The 27,031-nt window shown below is 46.5% G+C and overlaps 1 protein-coding gene across 1 annotated transcript in view; it reads left to right on the top strand.

The window, feature by feature from the left end:
• DDX27 (DEAD-box helicase 27) overlaps window positions 1-27,031 on the top strand; it is a 409,290-nt gene that overhangs the window by 316,947 nt on the left and 65,312 nt on the right. Inside the window, exon 15 of the mRNA XM_044090130.1 lies at window positions 5,317-5,423. Coding sequence (XP_043946065.1) covers window positions 5,317-5,423 — 107 coding nt within the window. The remainder of the gene's footprint in view (window positions 1-5,316; window positions 5,424-27,031) is intronic.

Genomic DNA, 27,031 nt, shown 5'->3' with positions numbered 1-27,031 from the left:
GGACTTGTTTGAAAGGGTATGTATTAGCTTGTGTGTATGCAATACTTTGAGACTTGGGATACCTTGCCACTTTTGGTAGAATGTATCGCTTGGTGTATGTTGTTGATACCCCAGACTAGATGTTTGGCAGGTGGTTTCCTGGATAGCTTAGTTATTTATCAAATTATATTTCAAAGTTTGTATGGTGTCTCTGTGAGGTATACTTAGTGTTGAGTTTGAGTTAATAAAATTTTACCCTGTTCCTCTCCCCATGTGCACCATAAAGTGTGTTAACTTATACTATAGTGGAAAATACTGCTGACTTCAGAAGGCATCACCCCATTCCTGGTGTGCTTCAGAATGCAGCCAAGTTGGTACCATGGGAAGTGCTACTAATGGTATGGGGGAGGTACACCAGAAGGTAGTCTGCCTCCCTGTCTGTCTTTCTGTACTGCACAAAATGGCTGAGATGGTATCACAGCAGTAAGTACTGCTGTGCGAAGCAGTGGTTTGGTTACAGGGGCTGGAGTATTCTTCCTGCACTGAAATAATTTCTCATATCATGTGGCTAGAGATGGATAAAAGCTGCCAAATGCCGTGTTCTGTTATGAAAGGTCTTATTTATTCTTCCTGAGACTAAAAGTCCTACAGCCCATTTTTTTTCACTGGACTGTGCAAGAGCCGTATTGCCTGTTCATTTCCCTTCCAGGATGAGAGCTTTATTGGACAGTTTTTTGCCTCCAGGAGAATGAGGGTCATGCAAGTGAGTACATCATCATATGATATCACATGAACCCCCATTCATGGCCTAGCCCCTTCCTATGATGGATTGTGGTTTTGCTAGTTGTCAGTGCCTAGGGAGCTTCATCTTTGTAGCTGTGCACATGACTTGTGTGTCTCTTAGTCGTCAAACCCAGTGGCAACTACTGGTTAGTAATGAGTAGCAAGTCATACCTCCTCACCCCCCATAATAGAGTGAGCTAACAGCAGATGTTCATATCTACCTTCTCCTACCCAGTTCCTTCAGCATCCCAGTTGCTAATTGTTCTCTGGTAATGTTAAGACTTTATCCCTGTGCACCAAAGAACTGGGCAAGCTGCTCTAAATACTCTAAATAACTAGGGTTAAACTATTCCTGGCGCCATAAAGTCTGTTTTTCAAAATTTCCCTTGCAACTAGCCAGCTTTTTAGTTTTAGCACTCATCTGTTTCTTTGATCTCAGCACTTGTTCAGAACTCATTGTAAGCACTAAATAAGTTACAAATTACTACAGCACTCAACTTTCCTCACTTGTCTAGAGAAAAACAGTTTTTAGTACTTAATAAATAAGCACCTATTCAGGCATGTCTAAAGGTCAGCTCCCTGTGTTTTCTCCTGTCTACCTGGTGAGTCTGGGAATCTTGGGACAATGCAGCAGTTGCCTCATGTACACATACAACCCTCTCCTCCTACCACCCAATACTACGACCCGTGAGAGATGCACTTATATAGCCAAACTGGAAGCAAAGCTCTCTTTACCAAAGACTGGCCTATACAGTCAAGAGGAGAAGGTAAACACTTGCACTGCACCACACTCATCACATAGTCCCTCAAAACCTACACCACCAAAACACACACACAGAACCACAAAACACACACCTACATTCGCGGAGGCTGTCAGTACTAATCTGTCCAAACAACAGAGACCTCCAAAGCAGAAATGCAAGCAACCTCCACCCCCCCCAACACAACCCAAATGACACATAGCCCACATACTCAGTGTGCCACTCTACTACAGCCCATAAGGCATAATGTACCCAACACTCTAGTCATAGGTGACTCTATAGTCAGGCACACTGATGTTCCACTCACCAGGCTAAACAAGGAAAAAGTTACTGTCAGCTGCCTGTCAGGTGCCAGGATCCGCCACATAATGTACGCACTCAGGTCACTCCACAACAAGTACAAATATGACTCTGTCATTGTCCATGTTGGTGTGAATGACCGGAGACATACCTCCCTGGACTACATGAAAAGAGACATGGAGGAACTCTCTGATCTTGTAACTCAGGCCGGTATGACCCTAGCCCTGAGTAGCATCTTGCCATCACCCAGAATGACACCACAGTACAAGGACAAAATGATTGACTTTAACAATTGGCTAAGCTTCTGGTATCATTCTAAGGGAATCCAGTATCTGTCTGCCTGGGATGACATGATCGACAGACCACACTGCTTTGCCAGAGATGGCCTGCACCTGTCGCCCTTGGGATTCCGGATATTGGCAAAGGCTCTTGCCACCCCTATAGTGCCTTTTTTAGGCAAGGTTCAAATGACAAATTCACCACCGTAACAGGTACAAGCGAGCAAAATCTGAGGGTAATGCTACTCAGTGCTAGAAGTCTAAACCTCAAAATGCACTCACTCAAGGCACTCCTTAAAATGGAGAACATTGACATCTGTGCAGTGACAGAGACCTCGTTCAAAGCTCCAGAGAGCACTCCTGCATTACCAGGCTATAATTCATACCACAACTTTTGGCCACCAAACCCGGACCGAAACACTAAAGGTGGAGGCGTGTCCATATTCATTAAGGATGTCCACACCTCCAAGCTAGTTGCTCAGCATAATGCATCCGAGATTATCCAAGTTCAACTAACTCTGGGCAAAACCGCAATCCAGACTGTAGCTTGCTACAGACCCCCCACCATGCCCCAGGATTCCCACTCTTTTCTTGATACACTGGAAAATATTAAGGTACAACCCAACACTCTAATACTGGGTGATTTCAACTACCCTGCCATTAACTGGGAAAATTACTCATGTACCAATTCTTTTGCTCAACGTTTTCTGGAAATCATCAATTCCAACGCTTTGGATCAACCTATCCACACCCCCACCAGAGGCAGTAATATCCTACACCTGGTCATCACCAACATGGGTGACCGGTGTTCCACACCAGAGGTCAGCTCCTCTTTGGTCAGATCCGACCACAAGCTAATCACCCTAGACATCCACATCCCGCTCCCACCCCCCATTAGGAAAACAACCGTAAAAAAATTTCTCCAAAGCCAACTTCACGCTTCTTAAGACAGAAGTGGCAAACTTCATGACACACATGCAGATGGACAATAGAGGTATGACTGCTGAATCTTACACAAATGCACTTTATAAGCACTTACACGAGTGTATGGATCATGCTATCCCTAACAGAACCAAGATGCTATCCTCCAAAAAAAGGAAGCCAATCTGGTGGTCTTCTGCCATAAACAAACTACAGCAGAAGAAAGAAACTGTTGCAGAAAGAGTAAAATCCCACGATTGGAGGAACTCCCTGGTCAGCCTCAGTAAGAAGCTGAAATCTCTCATAAAATCCTCCAAAGCTAGTTATGAAAACAAAATTGCCACTGATTCTAAAGACAACCACAAAGCATTCTATAGCTATGTCAAAAATCTCAATGGCAACACTCGGATCTGCTCTGAGTTACAGCACAATGACACTAAATATACAGAACCAACTGATATTGCAACATCCTGGCAGATAGGTTTAGTGCTAACTTTACCCCCCTCTCACCCCCTAAAGGGCCCATCTTTATACTGGAAGAATGCAAAGTTCCTGTAATCACGGCTGCACAGGTAAAAACTTCACTCTCCAAAGCCAAGAACACAGCATCCATGGGACCTGACAACATGCCAGGCTGCCTTCTACATGAACTACAGAATGAACTGGCACCCCACCTAAGTACCATGTTCAATCATAGCCTTACCTCAGGCTTTGTGCCCATTGAATGGCGCACCGCAACAGTTATTCCACTGCACAAAGGGGAGGGGGGGCAAAACAGACCCCAGGAACTACCGCCCCATTAGCCTGACGAGCCTCGTCTGCAAGGCCATGGAACGTATCATCATGGAACTCATAAACAAAGACATTGGAGATCTCCAAACCCTGGACCCCACACAGTTTGGGTTTGTAAAAGGCAGATCATGTCTCCTAAATCTGATAGACTTCTTTGAAATAGTCACCAAAGCCATAGATGAGAGTAAGGTGGTTCACACAGCCTATCTAGATCTCGCCAAGGCGTTCAATACCATCCCCCACTCTGGAATTATAGATAAACTCACTAAACTAGGTATAAATCCCTATGTCACAAGATGGGTTGCCAACTGGCTTACTGAAAGAACCCACACTGTGAAAGTAGCAGACTCCAAATCAAACTTCAGACCAGTGACAAGTGGAGTACCACAGGGTTCAGTCCTGGGTCCTCTCCTTTTTGGTATCTACTTCTGTGAAGTACAGGCTAACACAGAAGGTCTTTGGCTAACTAAATTTGCAGATGACTGCAAACTAGGAGCCATAATTGAAACTCCTAATGATGTGGACATCCTACAAAAGGGCCTCACTGAGACAGATGCCTAGTGTCAAAGACATGGTCTCAAGCTCAATGCCAAAAAGTGCATTGTCATCCCCTTTGGTAAAAATTCTGTACCCATGAAGTACCACATAGTCTACTTAACACCGAAAGTGTGATAAGAGATCTTGGGACACAGGTGGACAGTAGTCTCTCCTTTGATAATCACATTGCCAAAGTGGTCAGGAAATCCTTCTACGTGGCACACCTCATCACAAAAGGTTTTTCATCCAGAAAAAGAGGTCACTGTTCCCCTCTACTCATCACTCATTAGACCCATTATAGAGTACAACGCTCCTTTTGGTATGTACCTCACAAGACATCTACAACAACTGGAAAGGCCGCAAAAATACCTCACAAAGAGGATTACTGGCCTCAAACAGATGCCTTACGCAGACAGTCTCAAAAAACTCCAGCTTTACTCCGTCGCATATCGCCTACTCAGAGGCGATCTCTGCCTAACATACAAACCTATGTCAAACCCAGAGCTGTTGGACATGCTCCACATAAAGAAATCCCAATCCCTCCGAGCTACACGCTCTAGGGACCTAAACCTTGTCACCACAATAAACAGAACATGCTGGAGGGATAGATTCCTGTCCCAGAGACGTCCCATACTCTGGAACAGACTACCTATCTATGTCAAACAGTGCTCCTCATTAGCACTCTTCAAGAAAAATCTTGATGATTGGATGGGTAATAGGAAATTCACCCCAGGGATCACTTTTGTGGTTCTGCTTGACAGGGGCACAGGAAAATAATTTTCTTGGGTGGCGAAAGCCAGGGTACATTTTTGGCTGGGCCTAGTACCTACCTATGAACCTGTGAAATAAGTTAAGTGCTTTAAAACTGCCTGAAGAGATTCTTTCTTCTGGAAGTGTTAATACCTATCTTTTAACAGGTATACCTTTGAATAGAATGCCACTCATCAGTGACTGTATTTTTGCAGATGTAGTCTTGAAGTTCAGAGACAAGATCGAGAAACTGGAGAAGGACATCTATGCCGTGTTGCAGCTGGAGGCTGAAGAAAAAGAATTACAGAAATCAGAAGCCCAGGTAAAGATTTTTTGGAGGCCAAAAATGTACCGAAACAGTAGATCTGAAGTAGGCAGACTTCATTCGTCTGCAACCTGTGGGGTATCAGATCCGACCTCGGATCCGAGCCGGCAATTCAAAAGCTTAGGCTCCGAGCTCCTAGCTCCTCCCTCTTGCCCATAACCCCTTGCCAAGCCCTGACTGACCTCAGATTTCGTTTGCCGCTTTTCAAGTAGCTACGGATTCCAGAGCTCCTGGCGTTTGTTGAAGATAAGATAAGAATTTTTGACAGAAAAAGTTTTAAAAATCTCTTTTTTTGTTGTTGATATAGTTAGTGTTGAGTGTGTTTAGGCTTTCCTCTCTCTTTTATTTAATTATTCTCGGGTTTTGCGTAGTTTGTTTGTGTGTGTTGTGTTAGGCCTTAGGGTTGTGATGTCTGAAGCCCATAAGGCTGTTTTCGAATACGAGTGTGGCCATAAGCTGTCCCCAGCGGATGGCCACACTCGGTCATCTTGGGGTTGAACACCTGTCATCTGGTTGTACCATTTGTGCAGGGTTCAACCCGGGCTTTGAGGGAGCGGAGGTCAAGCTGGTGCTGGCGGGTCTTTTACCTCCAGATACCGCTTCGGCCTCTGCCCCTTCCACTCAGCAACCTGTTGCTGTGGGTTCTCCCTCCGGCTGGGACTCAACCTCCCTCTAAGTTGCCGGAGGAAGGAATCCTCTAGGGAGAGAGAAGAGGAGAGGCACAGGAGAGGCACCACAAGCGGAGGAAACTTCCAGTTCGCTCCTCCATCTAAGCGGGCCTCCCCTGTGCCTTCTAGCTTTCCTCCTCCTCGGCTCCACTCCCCTCGGTTCTCTCCTGGACCCGAGGAGGAGGAGGCTAGCCCTTCTAGGAGGTCTCGAGGCTCTCTAGGTCCGCTTCGGTGGCCTCCACCAGGTCAACCTTTTCCATGAGTGAAGCTGATATGGACCGGATGATGAGGAAATTCATCCAGGCCCAAATGCAAATTGGGAGTGCTCCTAGCCCCCATCCGGGAGGGGCTTGACTTTTCGCCCTTGGCTCCTTCTCCGACCCATACCACGGGTTCGAGCTGTCGGCGCCGGGCAGATTTGGATCCGGGGTGGAGTCGGATCCGATGGGTCGGCGCACCTGGATCCGCCCCATCCCTTGAGTGCTTTGGGTACTGACCCGACCTCGGAGCCGAGGGCCGAGCCTCGGATCCGAGGGAGCTGGTGTGTCTTGGCCCGCCCAGGTCGGAGCGCGGTCTCGGATCCGGCGGTTTGCTCCGACTCCGATCCGTCGTCGGATCTGAGTGGGGTCGGCTCGGGCTTAGAAGCTGGCTCCCCTCGGCCGTAGTGGAAAGGGCACTGTTGAGGACATCCGGACCCCGGTCCCTGCCACGCTCCATCCCGCACTCCCTTGCAGTTGGGCCAGGCCCCCACCAGCCGGTCCCAGGGACAGCCCGCCTCGATGTCCCAAGTGGTTCCCTTGGAACATCCAACTGCTGAAGAGTACTCCTCGGACAGCCCCGATGAAGTACCTCGGGCGTAAGTGCAAAGGAGGCACATGGACTCCCGAGTCAGTCACTGAAGACACAGACTTGGATGAAGGGAAGGCTCCCTAGGTCACCCCTGAGGGCGTCTCATTTGGAGACATCATGGAGATGTTAAGGATCAGGGGGTGGTCTGCCCCAAGGCTTCCTCGACGAGTCTGTGTTCTTGGAGGCATTCGAGGCGGCCCTTCTACCTCTTGGGTGTCCCCTCCTGCTGACCCCTGGTGGATCTTATTTCCATCAGGGCGGAAGGATCCGGACACCATTGAGCCTATCCCTAAGCGCCCGGACCGCATTCTTTCCCCTCCATCGGACCGCACCCACTGGAGTAAGGGTCCCCCAGTAGATGCCATGATGATGGCTGCAGCCACTAAGAGGAATTGGCCCAGGAGAGTCCCTCCATGCATCCTCCGGGCAAGGAGTCCCGCTCGATGGATCGCATTGGGAAGCGAGTTTTAGTTCAGCAACCTTCTCCTTGAGAGCTGAACTACATGGCATGTCATTAGGATGCAGCGGGATCTGATTAAAGAATACGCTGCATCTCCCGAGTCCATGTCGGTGAGGATAAACAGGTATACTCCACCGAATGGCCACTCTCAGATCAGTTTCCAATACATCTATGCGGCTGCTTTCTCATGCTACTGAGGGAGCCGCTAGAGCCAGCGGAGCAGGCCTAGTCATGAGGCGACAGGCCTGGCTCCGCCATTGTGATTTTGCAGAGCCCTTCAAGGCGACCTTCGAATGCCCTTCGATGGTTCTGCCTTGTTTGGCAAGACTGTTCGAGACATTAGTCCAGAGCGAAAAGGACGGAAGACGCTGTCTGCCGTCGGAGTCCGCTTCTCAGCTCCCCAGAGGTCCTTCTCTAAGAACCAAAAGGGACAGAAGAAGATGTGGTTCCGGAAGTCGCAGCAGTCCCAACCTGCTCCGGATAACCAGTCCTTCCGTGGCAGAGGAGGATGGGGAGGTCGTCGTGCTAGAGGCAGGGGGGCTCCTGGCAACTTTGGGTCCAGAGAACCTTTCTCTGATAGACCCACGCAGCAGCCCTGAAGGGTTGCCCAGCTGTCCGTCTCTGGAGGCAGTCGGGGGGCGTTTTTCGAGGCACCTAACTTCTTGGGAGTCCATAACAACAGACAGTTGGGTGCTTCGTGTCATATCCAGAGGATATTCAATTCCCCTATTCAAGGTTCCCAAATCTCGCAGCCTCCCAGATGTTCCACCCGACCAAAGGGAGGCGGCAGCTGTCGAAATCGAACAGCTGCTAGGAAAAGAGCTATCCAGCGCTCCCGAGATCAAACCGGATTAGGGTTTTACTCCAGGTTCTTTTGGTGCCAAAGAAGACGGGGACTTAAGACCAATCTTAGACCTTTCCCAGCTGAACCTGTCAGTAACCAAGCAAAAGTTCCGGATGGTCACCCTGCAATCTATACTTCCCTTCTTGAGGGAGAACGACTGGATGTGCTCCATCGACCTCAAGGCGTACTACCACATTCGGATGGACAGACGATCCAGGAGGTTTCTTCGCTTCCGGCTGGGAGCCAGTCATTATCAGTTCAGGGTCCTCCCCTTTGGTCTCACCTCAGCCCCCAGGGTGTTTACCAAGGTGCTAGCGGTGGTAGCGGCCCACCTGAGGCTCCAGGGATTACAGGTCTTTCCGTACCTGGATGACTGGCTTCTGACGGCATCATCAAGGCATCTTCTGTGCTCAGCCAGGGATTACTTTCTTCAACTAGCTCCAAGGCTGGGCATCACGATCAACTGGGAGAAATCTTTACTGAACCCCACACAAGTTATAGATTTCATAGGAGGAAGACTAAACACCAAATCAATGCGAGCCTTCCTCACCTCACCCCAGACCGTATTGCCAACCTGAAGTGTCATGTGACAGCGATCCTGCAACCATCTCCAACTGCAGCTTCGGTCCTGAGGGCCCTAGGTTCTATGGTGGCAGCTATTCCGCTTCTCATTCATGCTCGTTTACGCATGCGGGTTCTTCAATGGACCCTTCAGGTTCAGTGGTCCCCTCTTTGTTCCTCTCTAAACGCTCCGATTGCGGTCAGCAGGGCGTGCAGGGACTCCCTTCTTTGGTGGCTTCTTTCTCCGGAGCCCTGGCAGGAGACCTTTTGCGCTGCTTTTCCCGAGCCACAGTGACCACGGACGCTTCTTGCCTCGGGTGGGGGCATTCTGCGGAAAGATTGTCCAAGGCACGTGGAATCCCACAGAGACGTCATTGCATATAAATGTCCTGGAAATGAGGGCGGTGCTCCTAGCGTTGCAAGCACTTCACCACGTTCTTCCTTCAGGGACTGTTGCGATTCAGACAGACAACATGTCGGTAGTCTGGTATATCAACAAACAGGGAGGAACCAGGTCTTACCCCCTTTGTCGAGAGGCCATGATAGTCTGGGAATGGGCAATTTCCACCAAATGCTTTCTGGTAGCAACGCACATTCCGGGAAAGTCCAACATCCTTGCGGACAAGCTCAGTCGCACCATCCTTTCTCCACACGAGTGGTCTCTCAACCCTCAAGTAGCGAAGAAGATTTTTGCCGTTTGGGGGCAACCCTGTTGCGATCTTTTTGCCTCTCCCTCAAACGCCAAATGCGACAATTTCTTCGCTCTGCTTCCCCACCAGGGAGTTCGAGATGCTCTGGTGCATGCTTGGCCTCCTGGTCTCCTTTATGCCTACCCTCCACTTCCTCTGATGCAGAGGCTTCTGCAGAAAGCCAACAGTTTGGGGAGCAGAATGATTCTCATTGCCCGTTCTGGCCTCGACAACCTTGGTTCCCCTTGTATGGTCTCACAAAATCAATCCACCCTGGATTCTGGATCCAATTTCGGATCTCATCTCCCACCCTCTGGGAATGTCGGTTCCCAATCTACGGACCCTGAAGTTGACAGCTTGGCTGCTCCAGTTCCATCCTTAATTAGGACTCCCGGTATCTCATCACCGGTCAAGGCCATTTTAGTGGCAGCTCATAAACCTTCCACCAGGCAGGTTTATCGGAGTAAATGGAAGAGATTCTCTATTTGGGCAATACAGAGAACTTTGGATCCTTTCGGCACCTATGTCAGCGGTGCTGGATTTTCTAACAGACCTCTTTCATCAAGGGGCTAGTTCTTCCACGATTAAGGTACAATTGGCAGCTATCTCGCATTATCACATTGGTCATGACACAGCTCCCCTCATGACGGCAAATTATGCAAAACATTTCTCAAAGGAGTTTTTTTGTTGAGGCCTCCAGTCAAGGAGGTTGTACCACCTTGGGACTTGTCTTTAGTTCTGCAAGCCCTTACTGCTCCTCCCTTGAGCCTGCAGCTTCTACTGATTTAAAGTACCTTTCCTGGAAGACTGCCTTCCTGGTAGCTATCACTTCAGCCAGAAGAGTGTCTGAGCTTCAGGCTCTATGTCAAGCCGCCTTACCTTTCTTTCTTCCCTGATAGGGTGTGCCTCAGGACCAATCCTTCTTTTCTCCCAAAGGTCTCTTCTGAATCCAATATTAACCAGTCAATTAATTTACCTGTGTTTTTTCCCAAGTACTCAAACAAAGGAGAATACAAATTGCATTCCTTGGATGTTCATAGACAATTACGTTTTTATATTAACAGAACAGCTGGTCACAGGAAATCAGATCAGCTGTTCGTCTCCTTTGCTAAATTTGCTCTGGGTAAAGCAGTATCTAAAGTCACACTATCTAAGTGGATTGCTAATTGTATTCTGCAGGCATATGACACTTCAGGTAGACCTGCTCCTCAGAGGGTTACGGCTCATTCTACTAGGGCAGTTTCCACGTCAGCCGCCTTTAAGTCCGTGTATCATTGGATGATATCTGCGCGGCAGCTACTTGGGCCTCGCCTCATACTTTTATTTCTCATTACAAGGTGGATGTTGTTTCTGGAGGAAGAGCATCCTTTGGCTCAGCGGTGCTCCGAAACATCCTTCCATGACGGCCACCCAAGATTCAGGTAGCTAGGGACTCTGTCCCACAGGTTGCAGACGAATGAAGTCTGCCTACTTCAGATTTAGAAGTTATGTACTCACCATAACGTTCCATCTGAGTAGGTGACTTCATTCGATGCAACATCCTCCATCCCCTGACCTTTATAGAGCGAGTATTTATGCTGTTTTAGTGTACTGTTGTCAGTATTTTGAGGCAAACTCAATCTGAGGTCAGTCAGGGCTTGGCAAAGGGTTATGGGTAAGAGGGAGGAGCTAGGAGCTCGGAGCCTAAGCTTTTGAATTGCCGGCTCGGATCCGAGGTCGGATCCGATACCCCACAGGTTGCATCCGAATGAAGTCACCTACTCAGATGGAACGTTATGGTGAGTACATAACTTCTAATTATTTGAAAATGGTATTGGGGAAAGGGCTATGGTTAGAAATTAACATCTTAATTTAACTCTCATTAAACCAAAGAGAAGCAGATCTACATTTCTGTAGTAGTTCTGTGTGGTGGTTTGTGTTTAGCCCAAGAACAGCAGTCCATGTAAGCTTGCTGGTATGTAAGTTGCAGGTGGGTCCAATTATGTATAGAATATTGAAAGGAGAATTACAGATGTCCTTCTATATCACTGTTGCAGTAGTCTATACCTTAGGGATCTCCTGCCAAGGATAGACTAACATCTGGCCAGTATGCCAAAGCCTTTAGATCTTTTATGCAATGTATATCACACTTATACTCCCTGCACAGGATGTAGGGTAGGGCGTAAAGGTGACGTATTGATGCAGTTACCCAGAACTTCTTGTTCACCAGTCCAAACACCCATCATCACTCATCGGTCTGAATGTCCTTGGCTGTGCTGATAACTAGCCGTTGGCTAAGTGCCCCATTGGAGTCATTTTTCTTTCTTACTGTTGGTCTTGTTTTCTTTTGGTTACCTGAAGTTCATTTCATCCAAGAAGGGAAAATGTCTTGTGGGAGGCAGATTCCCCATAAGGATGGTCATGAACAGTGCCTGTTTTGTTTGGGTGCATCCCATGACCATACCTCCTCTACCAGCAGCTTAAACAGTTGGCTCAGGGTAGCATGGTTGAATCAGTTAACCCTAAGGTGCTATCTTTAAACAAGAAGGACTAGAAATTTCAGCCAGAGTCTTTGGCTGTCCAGCCTCCACTAGTCATTTCTGTAGAAGCTGGTGATGGCTATCAATGCCATCTGGTGTTGAATTTGGATTCCCCTGCTACAGCCCCAGAGGCCAGAATGGCTCCTTCCTTTCACAAGGCTTTGCAGGCATCTATTGTGGTTGTCAAGGGGGAGCCACAGTCTGTTATCTCAGAGGGCCCTAGAGGGATTCCACATAACTGGTCAGGGAAGATGTTCCGGGTGCTCATATTAAATCTCATCACTGGTTGGAACTTCCAGTGTTTGTTAGGGCTGATGTCCCTACCAATAAAAAAACCCAGAAAATTAAACATGACAAGAATTTACTTTGGGTCTGTTTAATACCTTAATTGCTCTGAAGCCTCCTGAAATGGTTACAGTGTCTACTCCACCTTGGACTTCAACTTTCTCTAATAGGCCTAAGGTATCGGATTCCTTGGATGAGGATTCGGAGTCTGATAAGGGGTCTTTGTCTTACTCTTCTTAGTTGCCTTCCCGTTTGGCTTATGGCTCTGATGAAGAGGAATCCATTAGCCCAGGAGTCTCCTGTGGAGGAGCTGACTTTTGTACACACAGTAGCCAGAATGATGGAATACTTTAAGTAGGATTCTTCTCAAGTGTCTTTTATCCAGAAGAGGTTTTGCGATTTTCTGTAGATGGACATGCCTAAACCTTCTGCAGTATTTTCTGCATTGGCTGCTTTGTTAGATACTTTTATAGTTGCCTGTAAGAATCCTGATTCTCAGCCCCCTGCTCCTAAGAAACCTGACAGTTTCTGTAAGGTTCCTGAGGATTGTCAATTCCTGTCCTTCTGCTGATCCTGCTGTGGTGTCAGTCTCCTCTGACAAGGCTCCTAAGATTTTTTTCCCTCCTACCAAACTCTTGCCTTCGGATAAGGACAGTAGAGCCATGGTGAGAATTTGAAAGAAGGTCTATACTGCTGCCACCTTGGCCTTAAGGGCCATTAATTACTATATCCACATGACCAGATATGCTCTGGCCTGGATTGCCCAGGCTTGTGTCAAGTTATTTCTGACCTCTCTGATTCTGAAGGAAAGTCCTTTGATGTCCATATTTTGGGTTCTACCTCTTAGGTGGCTCGCCACACTGTCAAGTGTAGCTGTGATGCTGCTGCTGCCTTTGGGTCTGTCATGAGGTGTGTTTCTTAGATTTGTCTGCAGTCATTATCTGAAGACAAGGCAAAGTTGCTGGGTGCTCCTTTGGATAATAAAAATCTCTTCGGGACTGCTGCTCATGATATGTTTTATGTCTCTTCAAGATAAAGGTAAAGCTTTGCAGGACCTTAAACATATTTTGTGTCCCCTATCCCTAAGTTCCAGAGAAACTACCCTACTAGATCTGCTTTGGTTCATAGGCAGCCTCGTCAGGCCACTAAAGGCAGTCAGGGTGGTAGGCAAGTTCCTCCTGATAAGTCTTCTCAGGCTTCTGTGGCCCACAAGCCTCCTTTATCTGACAAGCCTGCCTCTCTCTGACATTTTGTTCACCCAACCCTCAGCCAGGTTCCTTTATCTCTTCAGCTTTCCCTTTATCTTCCAAACTGGCAACTCATCACCTTATTTTCTTGGGTTCTGTCCATCATCTCTTAAGGTTACTTTATGGTATATAAATCTATCCATCTTTTTTCTGGGATTCCTCAAGCCCCTTAGGAGCAGCTTCCTCATTTCCACAGGGCACTGTTCAGCCTGCTCTTCCTTTCCAAATAGGAAGGAGATTCTATTCCAGAATGTTCCTGATTCCTCAAAAGGAGGACACTTTGAGACTATTCTGGATGTCTCCTTACTCTGTGCTTTTCTCGGAGTTCTTTCCTTTCAAATGCTTTCTCTTCAAACCTTGTTTCCTCTGTTGTTGCTCCAGGCTTTTCTGGTGTTCTTGGATCTAAAGGATGCTTATCTTCATATTGCCATTCACCCTCTTTTCAGGAAGTTTTTGCATTTCTCTGTTTCTTCCTCTCATTTTCAAGTCGCTGCTTGGTCCTTTGACCTCTCTACTGCCCCAAGTGTATTCACACAGTGCCTAGCTCCTTTGATTGCCTTTTGTAGGCTAAAAAGCATTCAGATTTTTCTTTATTAAGATGACCTGTTGATTCAGGCACCTTCTCCTGTTTACCTGTTACAGGCATTGGATATGTCATTTCGTATCACTGTTAACAGTATGGTTTAAAAAAGGGATCCCGTGCCAAGGGTTGTACCAACCAACCAGTATACTAAAGCCTTAGATTTTATAGATGTACATCATATGTATGCTCCCTGGTAAAGACGTAGGGCATAAATGTGACATATGAACGTACATACCTCAGAGCCTCTTTGTCGCCAGTCTGAACTCCATCATTGAATGTCTGCCTTGAATGGTCCTTCTGTGCTGGTTACCAAGCCATGTTTCATACAAGTGTCTTCAATGGGGTTTCTTCTAATCTATTTTTACTTTTATTTTTTTGGGTTTACACATCATCCAGAAAGGGAAAATGTCCGTGCAGAAAGCTTTTCGCAGCCATACAGTGTTTTGTTTGAAAAGCTTTTGTCCTTAAGATCCTACAGAGTCATCTCTCCTCCTTATCAGTTTACATGGAGAGCCAATGTCTTAAATTGTTGGGGCAGGTTGCTATGGAAGAATCTTCCAGTCTTTAAGATCAGCCACTTGCCAAGAAAAAGGCCAAAAAACGGGTGTATATTGTATCCTTGAAACATTTCTGTTGTCTCCTATCCCTATCTTCCAGAGAAATTATTCATCCAAATTTGCTTTTGTATGTATACAGCTTCACTGTCCTCCTGAAAGTAAGCAGGGTTCTAGCTGTGTACCTCTTGCTAAGTCTACCTAGACTCCTACTTCTCAGAAGCCTCCTTATCAAGACAAACCAGGTTCTATCTGACGGTTTGCTTTCCCTTTCCTTGGGTCAGGCTCCCCTCTCCCTTAGTCCTTCCCTGTCCCTTTCCATTTAAGGGTTACTCAGGACTGTGTTCTGTCCATCATCTGCCAGGGATACTCCATGGTGTGGAAATTCCATCCTCTTTTTCTGAGCATCCCTTAACCTCCTCAGAAACAGCTCCCTTTTTTCCAGACCTGCTTCAGGGCATTTTGGCTCAGGGCACCATTCAAGTCAGTGGCTTGACTTGTAGTATACTTGCCTCTGAAGTTGGAAAATCATAAGACTGTTGGATGTCCTGTTTTCATGTTGCAGTATTTCAAACTCTTGGGATTCCCTCTCTTGCTACCTGAACATCCGGCCAGTATACAAAAGCTTCTAGTCACTGCTAGGTGTGTGGGACATCTGATGTTGGATAGAATGTGGGCCATAAAAGTGATGTCTGCACACACCAGACCTCAGAAACCTCTCTGCCGCCAGTCAGACATCAGCTGTTCATGCTGTACTGGCTGTCTGATCGAAAATTAGGTACTCCATTGGAGATGTTTTGTTAGTTGGGTCACTGCATGCCTGTGTGGGTTCATGTCGTCTGGGAAGAGAAAGTGTAGGTGCAGTTGTCAGATCCCCCATAAAGATGACCACGAGCTTTGCCTTTTTTGTTTAGGCCCTACACACGACCATAAGTCCTTCTCCATTTACCAGGCCTTCATTCCAAAAAACCTGCATAGCCATCTGCACGTGTTAAACATTTATCAATGCCTTAAGCGCTTGGCTTTAGATATGGAGGGGTCATCCAGTCAGTTTGTCAAGCCACCCAAGAAAAAGGCCAAAATCACTAGGCCCGAATCCATAGCTGCACCTCATCCATCTGACGTCCCTCCTGTGGCCGATGTCAGCCTGGAGGAACGATCGGTTGCCGCCAATATGGGTACAGCGTGTACTGATGTGAAAACCACAAAACCCAGAGCGGAAGCACATCCGTGTGGTTCTGCAGACATTGGCTTCCGATGGCGAGGGGAGAACCTCAGCTTGTACCGAACTGATTCCTCCACTACTTCACAGGTTACTGATCCCAGGCCTACCTTGGCTCAGAGACGCCCACTAGACCTTCCCTTAAAAAGAAAGAGAAAAGGAAACCTGTTTCTACTCAGTAGAGAGCCAGACAGATTGTCAGGCCTTTTCTCAGAATCCTTTCAATGCTTTTATGGCTCTGAGGCCTGCTACACACTTAACCTCCCCAGTGGTTCCTCCTGTAATGAGTCCTAAATCTCAGGCCTTAGATACTTCCCATTCTGAAGCTGAGGAATTCTCTGACTTTTCCTCAAATGATTCCCTGTCATATGTCTCACAATTGACACCCCCCCCCTTGGCCACGTCTCCCTGGAAGAAGAATCTGCAGAGGCAGATCCTCCAGCTGAGGATCTCACCTTTGGGGAAGACCATTCAAAGATGAGGGAACATTTCAAATGGGACTCCTCTGAGATGACAAGTTCAGAAAAGATATGAACTTCTTCAGATGGACTTCCCTGTCCCTTCAGCTGTACCGCCAGTACTGCCAGCATTTCTGAAAGCATTTTAATGCAGCATCATTCAACTTTGATTCTCAGTCTCCTGCACCCCGAAGGCCTGACAAATTTTACAAGGTCCCAGAGGGAGCCAAATACAAGTGCCCTGCAGCGGACCCTGGCACTGTTTCAGTATCAGCTGATAAAGTGTCTAAACTCCTGCCATCCTCCTCTCTACTACCCACAGACAAAGACAGCAAGGCCATGGAACACCTTGGGAAGAAGGTCTACACTTCATCTACCTTGGCATTCAGGACAATAAATTACCAAACCCATATGTCCAAATATGCCCTAGTCCTTTTAGAAAAAGCCACTAAACAACTGAGTGACATCCCAGACTCTCCTGACAAAGCTCAGGTATCCAGTCTTATATCCCTATCCTCTCAGGTCACTAGGCATTCCATTAAGTGCAGCTATGATGCTGCTGAAGCTTCTGCCAGGTCAGCTGCATCTGCCTCAGTCCTGAGAAGATATTCCTGGCTAAGATTACAACCCCTACCTGATGACATATGGCCAAAACTCCTTAGATGCGCCTCTTGATAACTTTGTCCTCTTTAGACAAAGGTGGCAGAGTTATTCAAAACTCTGCAACAAAAGGTGAAGGAGTTACAAGACCTAAAGCACCTATTTGTTTCTCATATCCCCAAATTCCACAGGAACTACCCATCAAAAACAATTCATCAGGAAGCATTCTGCCCCCAGCCCTCCTTTCAGGTGCAGAAAGACTGCCAGGAAGCAAACAACTCCTTCCAGGCCTGTCCAGACTCCAGCCCAGAAGCCTCAATTTCAGAACAGGGCAGGTAGCCTGTGGCTACCTGCAATTCCTGAAAAGAACTCTCAACTCCATTCCCCTGTCCCAAAGGCTCTCTCGCTGTCTCCCTGTTTGGAAAAACATCACCACAGACAGGTGGGTCTTATCCATCATAGAGAAGAGCTATTTCATGACCTGGATTACACAGCCCCCCAAAGAACAGCTCCCTTTATTTCAGCCAGTTATAAACAGCCTTATTGCCCAGGGAACAATCCAACCTGTCTCTCTGACAGAGAAGGACTCCAGGCTCTTCCTAGCCCCAAGGAAAGCTGGCCCCTGGAGACCAATCCTAGATCTTTCCCACGTCAGTCTCTTTCTGCAAGTGTCCACCTTTCAAATGCTCACTCTGCAAACCCTTTTCCCTTTAATTTTACCTCTGGGGATCATGGCCATCTTGGACATCAAGGATGCCTACCTACACATCCCCATAAGGACCAGGTACAGGAGATAACCTGCATGTCTCTGTGGCCTCCTCACATTTTCAATTCTCGCCCTTGCCCTTCGGGCTTTCTGCTGCACCAAGGGTATTCACCAAGTGCTTGGCACCAGTGGTAGCCTTCTGCAGGACCCAAGGGATTCAAATTTTCCATTACGTAGACAACCTTCTCATTCAGGTGGACTGCACAAAATCCCTGCAATGCCCATCTACAAACAGTAATTTCACTCCTGCTAGCACTAGGCTTCAAGGTAAATTACTTCTCAGGACCTAGTATTCCTGGGGTGCAGGATAAGGATAGATGTCATGAGGGCTTTCCTACCACCTCAAAAGGTGGAAAACTTAAGGCAGTACCTGCTCACTCTCCTTCAGGCCACAGACTGCTAGGCAGTACCTCAGACTCCTGGTTCACATGGAATCGACCATTCCCATGTTGCCATTGGCAAGGCTCCACATGAGAAAGCTACAATGGTACGTAAGGTCTATATGGACACAGCATGCTCATCCTCTAGAGTACAAAGTCCCCTTCTTGCCTTGCCTCAAAAAAGGGATTCAGTGGTGGTTGGATCAAGTGAATTGCAACCCAGGACTCCCTTTATAGGCTCCCTTGCCAGTGCAGGAGCTGTACATAGATTCCTCGGAGCTGGGGTGGGGAGCAGCCATTGGTTCCCCAAGAATCCAGGGCACTTGGCTAGACTCCATCAAACAGGACCATATCAATATCAGAGAGATGAGAGCAATTTGAGAAGAAGAATCGAGTGGCGCAGTGGTTAACATTGTCATCTCACAGCAAGAGGTTCTCTGGTTCAGTTCTTGGCTGGGTTGCCTTCTGTGCAGAGTCTGCATGTCCTCCCTGCATTCGTGTGCATTTCCTCCGGGTACTCCGGTTTCCTCCCACATTCCAAAGCATTTCTCCCTGGGCCTCCACTGAAAATAGATGCCATCCTATTCGGACTTTCCCAGTCAACAAATGTTAAATAAATTCTTCTGGCCCTAAAGACCTTCCAACACACACGCTGAAACAAGGCCCATTAAAATTGTTCACAGACAACACTACAGTTCTGTGGTGTGAGAACAAGCAGGGGGAACAAAATCCTACTTGCTATGCAGAATAGCTCTCCAAGTGTGGGAGCTTGCCACAAAACAGGGAGTCACGCTACAGGCAGTGTATATCTGATCAGAACAGAATACTCAGGCAGACATCTTAAGCAGGTCCATGGGCACAGTCCCATGAATGGATGCTCCACAGGAATGTGTTCTTGGACATAGGAGTACACTTCAGGTAGATCTGTTTGCCTCCCCTATGTACAGACAACTTCCATCTTTTTGCACCAGGCTGCCCAGTCCTCTGGTGAGAGCAACGGACACCTTCTCAGTGTCTTGGAAGAGGATATTTCTATATGCATTCCCCCCTTCCCACTACTTCAGAAAATCCTATTGAAAATTCAGCAGGGCAGACCAAAAATCCTGTTAGTGACTCCCTTCTGGCCAAGACAGCACTGGTTTCCCCTCCTTCTGCATTTAGCTAGGGGCAATCACCACAAGTTACCTCACAGAGTGGACCTCCTCACACAGCACAAGGGATCTCTAATCAATCCCCACTTACAATCTCTGAGCCTCACCCTGTGGGTGATGAAATTCTGATCCCTTACAGACCCTTCTACAATGAGGATGTGCTCACAGTCCTGTAGGAGGGTAGGAAACCTAGTACTAGAAGATCTTGTATATCTAAATGGAAAAGATTCTCCATATGGTGTCTACAAAGACAGTTGGACCCTTTCCAGGGTGATGTCCCTTTGGTACTGTCATATCTGTGTGAACTCTTGCAGACAGGGTTGGTGTACTCCTCCATTAAATCCCCATCTGGCTGCTATTTCAGCTTGTCTGCCTCTGGATCCCCCTTTGGCTTCCAGATTGCCTGCAAAGTTATTCCTAAAGCGAGTGCTGCATCTCCGGCCCCCCAGGAAACCCATCCCCCTGGGACCTGAATTATGTTTTGGAGAAGCTCACGGTGCCCCCCCCCTTTGAACTAGCTTCTAAGGCTTCTCTGAAACACTGCACTTGGAAAACAGTACTAGTGGCCTTGACATCAGCTAGAAGAGTGTTTGAGTTACAGGCTGTCATTGCCATTTCCCCTTTCCTCATCTTCCACAATGACAGGTTAACCCTTAGGGCCAACCCTTCCTTCGTGCCCAAGGTGGTCGATGAGCTGACCTTAAACCAAGCTATTCACCTTCCTACCTTTTTTGCCCATCCTCAAGAGTGACAGTGAGAGAGTCTTACATTCCCATGATGGGCACAGACAGCTTAGGTTTTACCTAGCAAGACCATATCTATCAGAAAATTTGACCGATTGTCTCCTATCACCCCAGGGCCCTGGGGAAAGCAGTGACAAAACAGACAATTTCAGCCTGGATTTCCAGAGCAATTTCCTTTTGCTATGCACACCATTGGAAATCCTTTGGGCCCAAAGTTAAAGCACACTCCACTAGGGCTTTGGCTTCATCTGGAGCTTTCTTTAAGGGATTGGACAATGCCACCATTTGAGGCAGCTACATGGACATCTGTCCACACTTTTACCAAGCATTACAAATTGGACCAAATCTCCAAATCCAGGGCTTGTTTTGCCAGGACAATCCTCCATGGATGTATAGAGAATAGTTCCAAGCCACAACCCTCTTCTTCCCAGTGAGATTTGGCACTCACCCAAGAGTTTGGAATACAGCAACATGAGAATAGAACATAGAATAGTTGTGTAAAATCTTACCATAACCTTAGATGCCCTTCTCTTCCATGTTGCAGTATTCCTTCCCCTCTTTTTCCCTTAAAAACAGTCCCTTCTTGGATGGTACTGGACCACACAGTTTTCTTGGGACTGGGACCAACTGGGGCGCTCAGTTATGAGGTCTGGTGCATGCGGATGTCACCTTTATGGCCCAAGTTCCTTTAGCCAACATCAGATATCCCATGCACCTAGCAGTGACTAGAAGCTTTTGTATATTGGACAGACGTTCAGGTAGCAAGAGAGGGAAACCCAAGGGTTTGGAATACTGCAACATGGAAGAGGACATCTATGGTTATGGTTAAGATTTTACACAACTATTCTTTCTAATCACACATCAGGTGTTTGAATTTATTTTCAGCTTTCCCTATGGCAACAGGTGTAAGTTCATGGGCACAGTACAGGTAAGTCAGGGTTTTAATCCAACTCACTCCAAATTCAGGGCTTGGTGTAACCGTTCAGATCTTACCTTAGGGACACAGGGTACAGGGTTGATTCTGACCTTTAAAAAAAAAAAAAATACACCTTTATTGAATTATCACTTGTGACACAGGCACATTTACATTTATATAAAAGTAATCAAACTATATTACCAAGTTAAAATTAACACGTTATGCTTCACATATATTGCTATATGTCATGTAACCTAAGCAACATTACATAAATTATTCAGTTACTCACCCCTTTTTTTAAACAAGAAACATCTTTATTAAGCCATCACTTATGACATAAGCAATCATACATTTATATAAATGAAAACAAACCACACTAACGCAATCCCAGTTGCAAACATTTACATCACTTATAATCCACTCATTTGTTTTCAGTCAAACATTACATAGCTCATTTAAGTCCTGCATTCTTTTAAACCTCATTCCTCCCCTGTATATATTGTTCCCACAACAGGTTTGATTCTGACCTTTGACTGGTTATTGGCTGCACTTGAATTAGACTACTGATTAATCACATAGTATTTACCTGTGAACATCAGAGACCTGTTTTAAGGCGACTGGGAAGTTGGCATAATGGTTAAGCTGTTTACCTTATAGACACAAGATACAGGGTTTGATTCTCACATGGGATAATTGGCTAGACTTACAATGGCCCACATTTGCAGTTAGCCTAGTAATAATCTTGAACCTGAGCTGTTGCCACAGCCTAGGTATGGAAAGGGTTTTTTTTCCAGCATGTTTCTGGTTCCTAGGAAGGAAGGTACCTGGCAACCCATTCTGGACCTTTCTTACCTCAACACCTTTCTAAAGGTCCCTTCCTCTCAGATGCTGTCCCTTCAAACCCTGTTCTCTCTTTTTCTCTTCCTCATACTTTCCAGATCCTGGATCTCAAGAATGCCTGTCTTCTCATTCCCATTCATCCTGTTTTCAAGATGTTTTTACATTTCTGTGATGTTCTTCGTGTTTCACTGTTGCAGTAATTACATTTGGGTTATCTGCTTGCATGTAGCCCTCAGTTGGCCTGATTAACAAAGCCTTGGGTCCTGCGTTGGTTGCTGTCCCTTCTTCCATGACGTCAAGTCGTTAGGGGTATAAAACATGCAGCCGACGCCATTACATCAGTCTTTCTTGCCATGCGGTACCCAAAGCAGAAGCAGTTCGCAAGTGCTGGCCGGCCAACTCCTGAAATTTTCGTTTTCGACTTTCAGAACCGAAATCTTCAACTAAAGCTAAGTACCCCATTGGGGAATCTTTTTCTTGTTCCTTACCGATGTCAGTAAAAGTTAATAATTGCATTACTTTTGGAAAGCAAATACCTCATAAAGATTTTAATTTGTACTGTATTCCTTGCCTAGGCCCTGACCATGATGTACCTTGCTGTCGGTTTTGTGCTTTATTTAATCAGCACACTATCCGTCATCTATATATTTTCGCCTCTAAATATTTCGGTTCTCGGTTTAATTATCCAGAAATGTCGGTTAGCCATCCGACTACTGGGATTTTGAAAAAACACAAAGATAAAGACAGAGACAGGCTGCCGAGGTCCAAAACTGCCGATGACGCTTCTCCTAAGCCAGTCGCCAATTTGCCGGTACTCAGTGAGGTGCTTTTGCAGCCCGATACCCCCTACTTCTGATTCGCAGGCCTCTACTGAGACCCATTCGGAGTCCAGTATGCCACAAGATGCTTCAACTATGGAATCCGCAGATGTTTCTACCTTGGATGGGTCCGGAGCCACTGTGCAGGCACCAGCTTCTGAGGGTATATTCAGGCCTATGGACTTGCATATTAAACCGATGCCTCCTCATTTATTTAGGCCTAAATCCCGATCCATGCCTAAAAAACTGATGCCCAGGCCACATGCTCAGGCCTTTATGCCTAAAAAACAAATGATAAGGTTGGCTGAAGATCTAATCACTCTCAGGGTAGCCAACCCCCCCCCCTTCTAAGAGGCCTAGGACTGAAGTTGATTATGAATCTTCTGATCAGGATTCTGTTTCTGATGATCTGGATCTGCCCTTATCTACTTATGAAGATTCTGATGCAGATGACTCCATTCCCTCTGCTTCCCCTCCTGAGGATTTTTCTTTTGGGGAAACCTTACATACTCTACGGGAGCATTTCTACTGGGAAAGCCAGGATTTTTCTGATTCAAAAAAGAGGTTTAGGGATTTCCTTCTCCTACCTCAGCATAGGCCTTTAGCTATTCTTCCTGTACTAGACATTGTTGATTATGCTTTTTTGGAATCTAGTTTGGCCACTGATACCCTGCCCCCTGCTCCCAGAAAACCTGACCGATACTGCAGGGTCCCTGAGTCCCACAAGTTCCTTTTTAAAATCATATTGCAGATCCAGAGACCATTTCGCAGGGGCCCAAGGGCATTAAGGCTTCTACTGCTAAAAATCCTACCCCTTCTGATAGAGACTTCAGGGCGCTGGGTAGATGGGGTAAAGAAGGTTTACACTTCTGCAACCTTGGCCATTAGAGCTTTAAACTGCCAGTTTCATATGTTAAAAGTGTCAGCAACATGTTATTGGACTGCTTAAACAGAAAATTATGTTGATTCCAGACTGTGTGGAAAATAAAGAATTACAGGATTTAATGCATTCTGCTGAACAAGTTGGAAAGCGTACTTTGCAATGTGATTTTGATTCATTAGAGGCCTCTTGCAGGGCTGCTGTTACTGAGTCTGTGCTCAAAAGGCATGCTTGGCTTAAGGAGCAATCTTTGCCTGATCATGTTAAAGCTAAATTGTTGGATGCTAAAATCAGGACCGCCTTTTTGGCAACAAGGCTGAGGAAGTTCTTAAAAAGATGGAAGATAAAGCTAAATCTATGCAAACTGTGAAAGATTTTTTACAAGTTCAGCCTCCTAGATTTATTAGGCACTGGCCCTCTAAGAATTGGCCTTTTCCAGCCCCTTCCAAGTCTTCTCAAGCCAAACCCAGATGCAGCAAAAACCCCAGGTTTCAGTCCCAGGGGACACACAGAACTAAGCAGTGGGGAGCCTCCACTTCCAAATCTGGGAACAATAAGACTCCCCCGTATGGTAAACTGTCTCAATGACTTCCTTTTAAAATTTCCAATCACTTATCAACTGACTGCCCCTTTGGGGGGAAAGATTGTTCTTCATGCAAAGAATTGGGAACTCATTACCCAGGACAAATGGGTTTTAAATATAGTGTCCCAAGGTTACAAATTTCACTTCCACATGTTGCCAACACCAAACAGGTGGCCGGACCTACCCCCAAATCAGTGGGCAGAGGCCCCAAAACAAGTACTTTCTCTCTTAAGCATGGGGGCTATTCAACTGGTACCAGAAGAGGAAAAGGGACAAGGTTTCTACTTGAGACTTTTCCTGATACCCAGAAAAGACAATTCATGGTGTCCTATCCTGGACCTGTCTACTCTAAACACCTTTTTGGAGATTCCAAAATTCAAGATGCTGACCCTTCACCAATTACTTCTGTGCTAGGCAAAGATGCCTGGTTGGCAACACTAGATTTAAAAGAAGCATACCTGCACATCCAATCGGGGAATCTTGCAGAAGATATCCTACGCTTCAAAGCAGGCTACAAGCACTATCAATTCTCTGCACTGCCCTTTGGCTTATCTACTGTGTCCAGGGTATTCACAAAGTGCCTAGCTCCAGTTATTGCAGGCAAAGAAATATTCAAATATACCCATACCTGGACGATTGTGTAATTCAGGCAGAAAGCCAGGACATACTTTTGAATCATCTGGTATTTGTACAAAGGGTTCTAACTTGTATGGGGTACACCATAAATGAAAAGAAATCACACCTGGTACCCTGTCAACAAATTATATTCCTGGGAGCAAGCTTGAATACAACTTCCCAGATGGATTACCTCACGTCAGAGAAACAAATTCATTTGACAACCTACTTCAAACAAGTGGCCACAAAAACCCTGCTATCTGCAAGACAAATACTGCACTTGGGGTTCATGGCCTCATGCATTCTTCTAATTCCATATGTAAGACTGCATATGAGGAAACTACAGTGGTAGCTAAAAAGCCTATGGTGTCAACATTCTCAAGACCTGGAAACAATGATTCCTATCATACCTTGCCGATGCCCAGAGTTCCTTTGGTGGGCAGAGGCCTGCCACCAAAACAAGGGACTACCTTTCACACCACCCCCTGCCGCCCAAACCTTAACAGACGCATCAGACTATGCATAGGGCGGCTCACCTGGCAGGGAATTGCATTCAGGGCAAATGGAACCCAAGTCAAATGCATCTGCATATCACTCAAAAGGAAATGTTAGCTGTACAGAATGCTCTGACAGCCTTCAAGGACCACATTCTTCCAGGACAACTAATGGTAAAGACGGACAACACCACTGTTATGTGGTACATAAACAAGAAGGGGGTACACATTCCTACCCCCTCTGCAGATTAGCTATGGCATTGTGGAACACAGCCCTGAGCTACCCAAGTGCACCTACAAACTCAATTCCTGTCAGGAAAATTAAACACACTGGCAGATGGGCTAAGCAGAAATCTCATGGACCCACACGAGTGGAAACTGGAACCAAAGATTTTCAACATGTTGACAAGCAAATGGGGGAGCCCAGATATAGACCTGTTTGCCTCTCCCCAGAAATACCAATTGGACAAATTTTGCACAAGGACTCCCCACAAACAAACCTGGAAAGTGGGTGCTCTGTCCTTCAGCTGGGAAAAACGTATCAGTCTATGCCTTCCCCCTTCTGCCCCTGCTCTACAAAGTACTGCTAAAAATCAAACAGGACAAACCAAGGATGATTTTGATTGCTCCAGACTGGCCTCGCCAACACTGGTACCCCCTCCTGCGCAGTGTGTCATGGTTATCTCCATGGCACCTGCCTCAGACTCCTTCCCTGCTATCTCAGCAGGAGAACCAAATTCTGCACCCTCAGCTTCTAACACTGAACCTTGTAGCCTGGCTAATTACTTAATCCCTCCTTTACCATCCCTCAGCAAACCTGTGATGGATATCATTTTAGAGGCAAGGAGGCCTAGTACTAGAAAATCTTATGCTGAAAAATGGAAAAGATTCTGTGCCTGGAACTAATCTCAAGGGATGAGCACAGCAGCGCCCAATTTACCTCAGACTTTATGATACTTAACTGAGATTCTTCACAAGGGCCTGTCTTTTTCCTCCATTAAACTCCACACCTCAGCCATTTCAGCTCATTATAACACAGAACCTCCCCTCTTCTCTCATCCACTGCTCAAGCAGTTCCTCAGAGGATCCAAAAATTCGGGACAACCTAGGAGAGCTCCAACCCCAGCCTGGGACTTTAACTTCATCTTGGACATACTCGCTCAACCTCCTTTCGAGCCAGTTGCTACTGCAGACTTAAAATTTCTTTCTTGGAAAACAGCTTTCCTTTTAGCAATCACTTCAGCTAGAATGGTATCTGAATTACAGGCCCTTATGTTAGTGGAGCCTTTCATCATCTTTCATGCGGACAGGGTGTCCCGCAGAACCAATCCATCCTTCATACCCAAGGTGGTATCCAGTGTGGCTCTTAATCAGTCCATTCATTTGCCAACCTTCTTTCCCAATCCACAGAATAAAGGGGAACGGATACTGCATTCCTGAGATGTGCACAGACAATTAGATTCTACTTGGACAGGACTAAACCTCAAAGGAAATCTGAACAACTGCTGGTGGCATTTGCTGCAGGGGCAGAGGGGAAGGCTGTTTCAAAGCAAACCATTTCTAAATGGATAAGCCATTGCATTCATTTCTACTATAAGCACCATGGAAAACCTATCCCCCAGGGGATCAGACCTCACTCCACCAGGGCTGCATCTACCTATTCAGCCTTTCTCAGAGGTGTCCCTACCAGGGACATCCTAGAAGATGCTACCTGGAGTTCTGTACATACTTTCACCAAGCATTATCATTTGCCAATTTTCTCTAAATCCAGAGCTGGCTTTGCCACTGCATGCAGGGCCTTATAGCTAGCCCTAATGCTATCTAAATCCCTCCTCCCAACTGGCTTTGGGTATCTACCCAAATGTAATGACTGCAGCAGC

This window comes from Protopterus annectens, chromosome 12.part0 (assembly GCF_019279795.1).
Source record: "Protopterus annectens isolate FY-2018-M chromosome 12.part0, PAN1.0, whole genome shotgun sequence".
Classification (NCBI taxonomy): Eukaryota; Metazoa; Chordata; order Ceratodontiformes; family Protopteridae; genus Protopterus; species Protopterus annectens.
The sequence above is the reverse complement of the archived record's forward strand: the minus strand, read 5'-3'. Positions and strand labels throughout refer to the sequence as shown.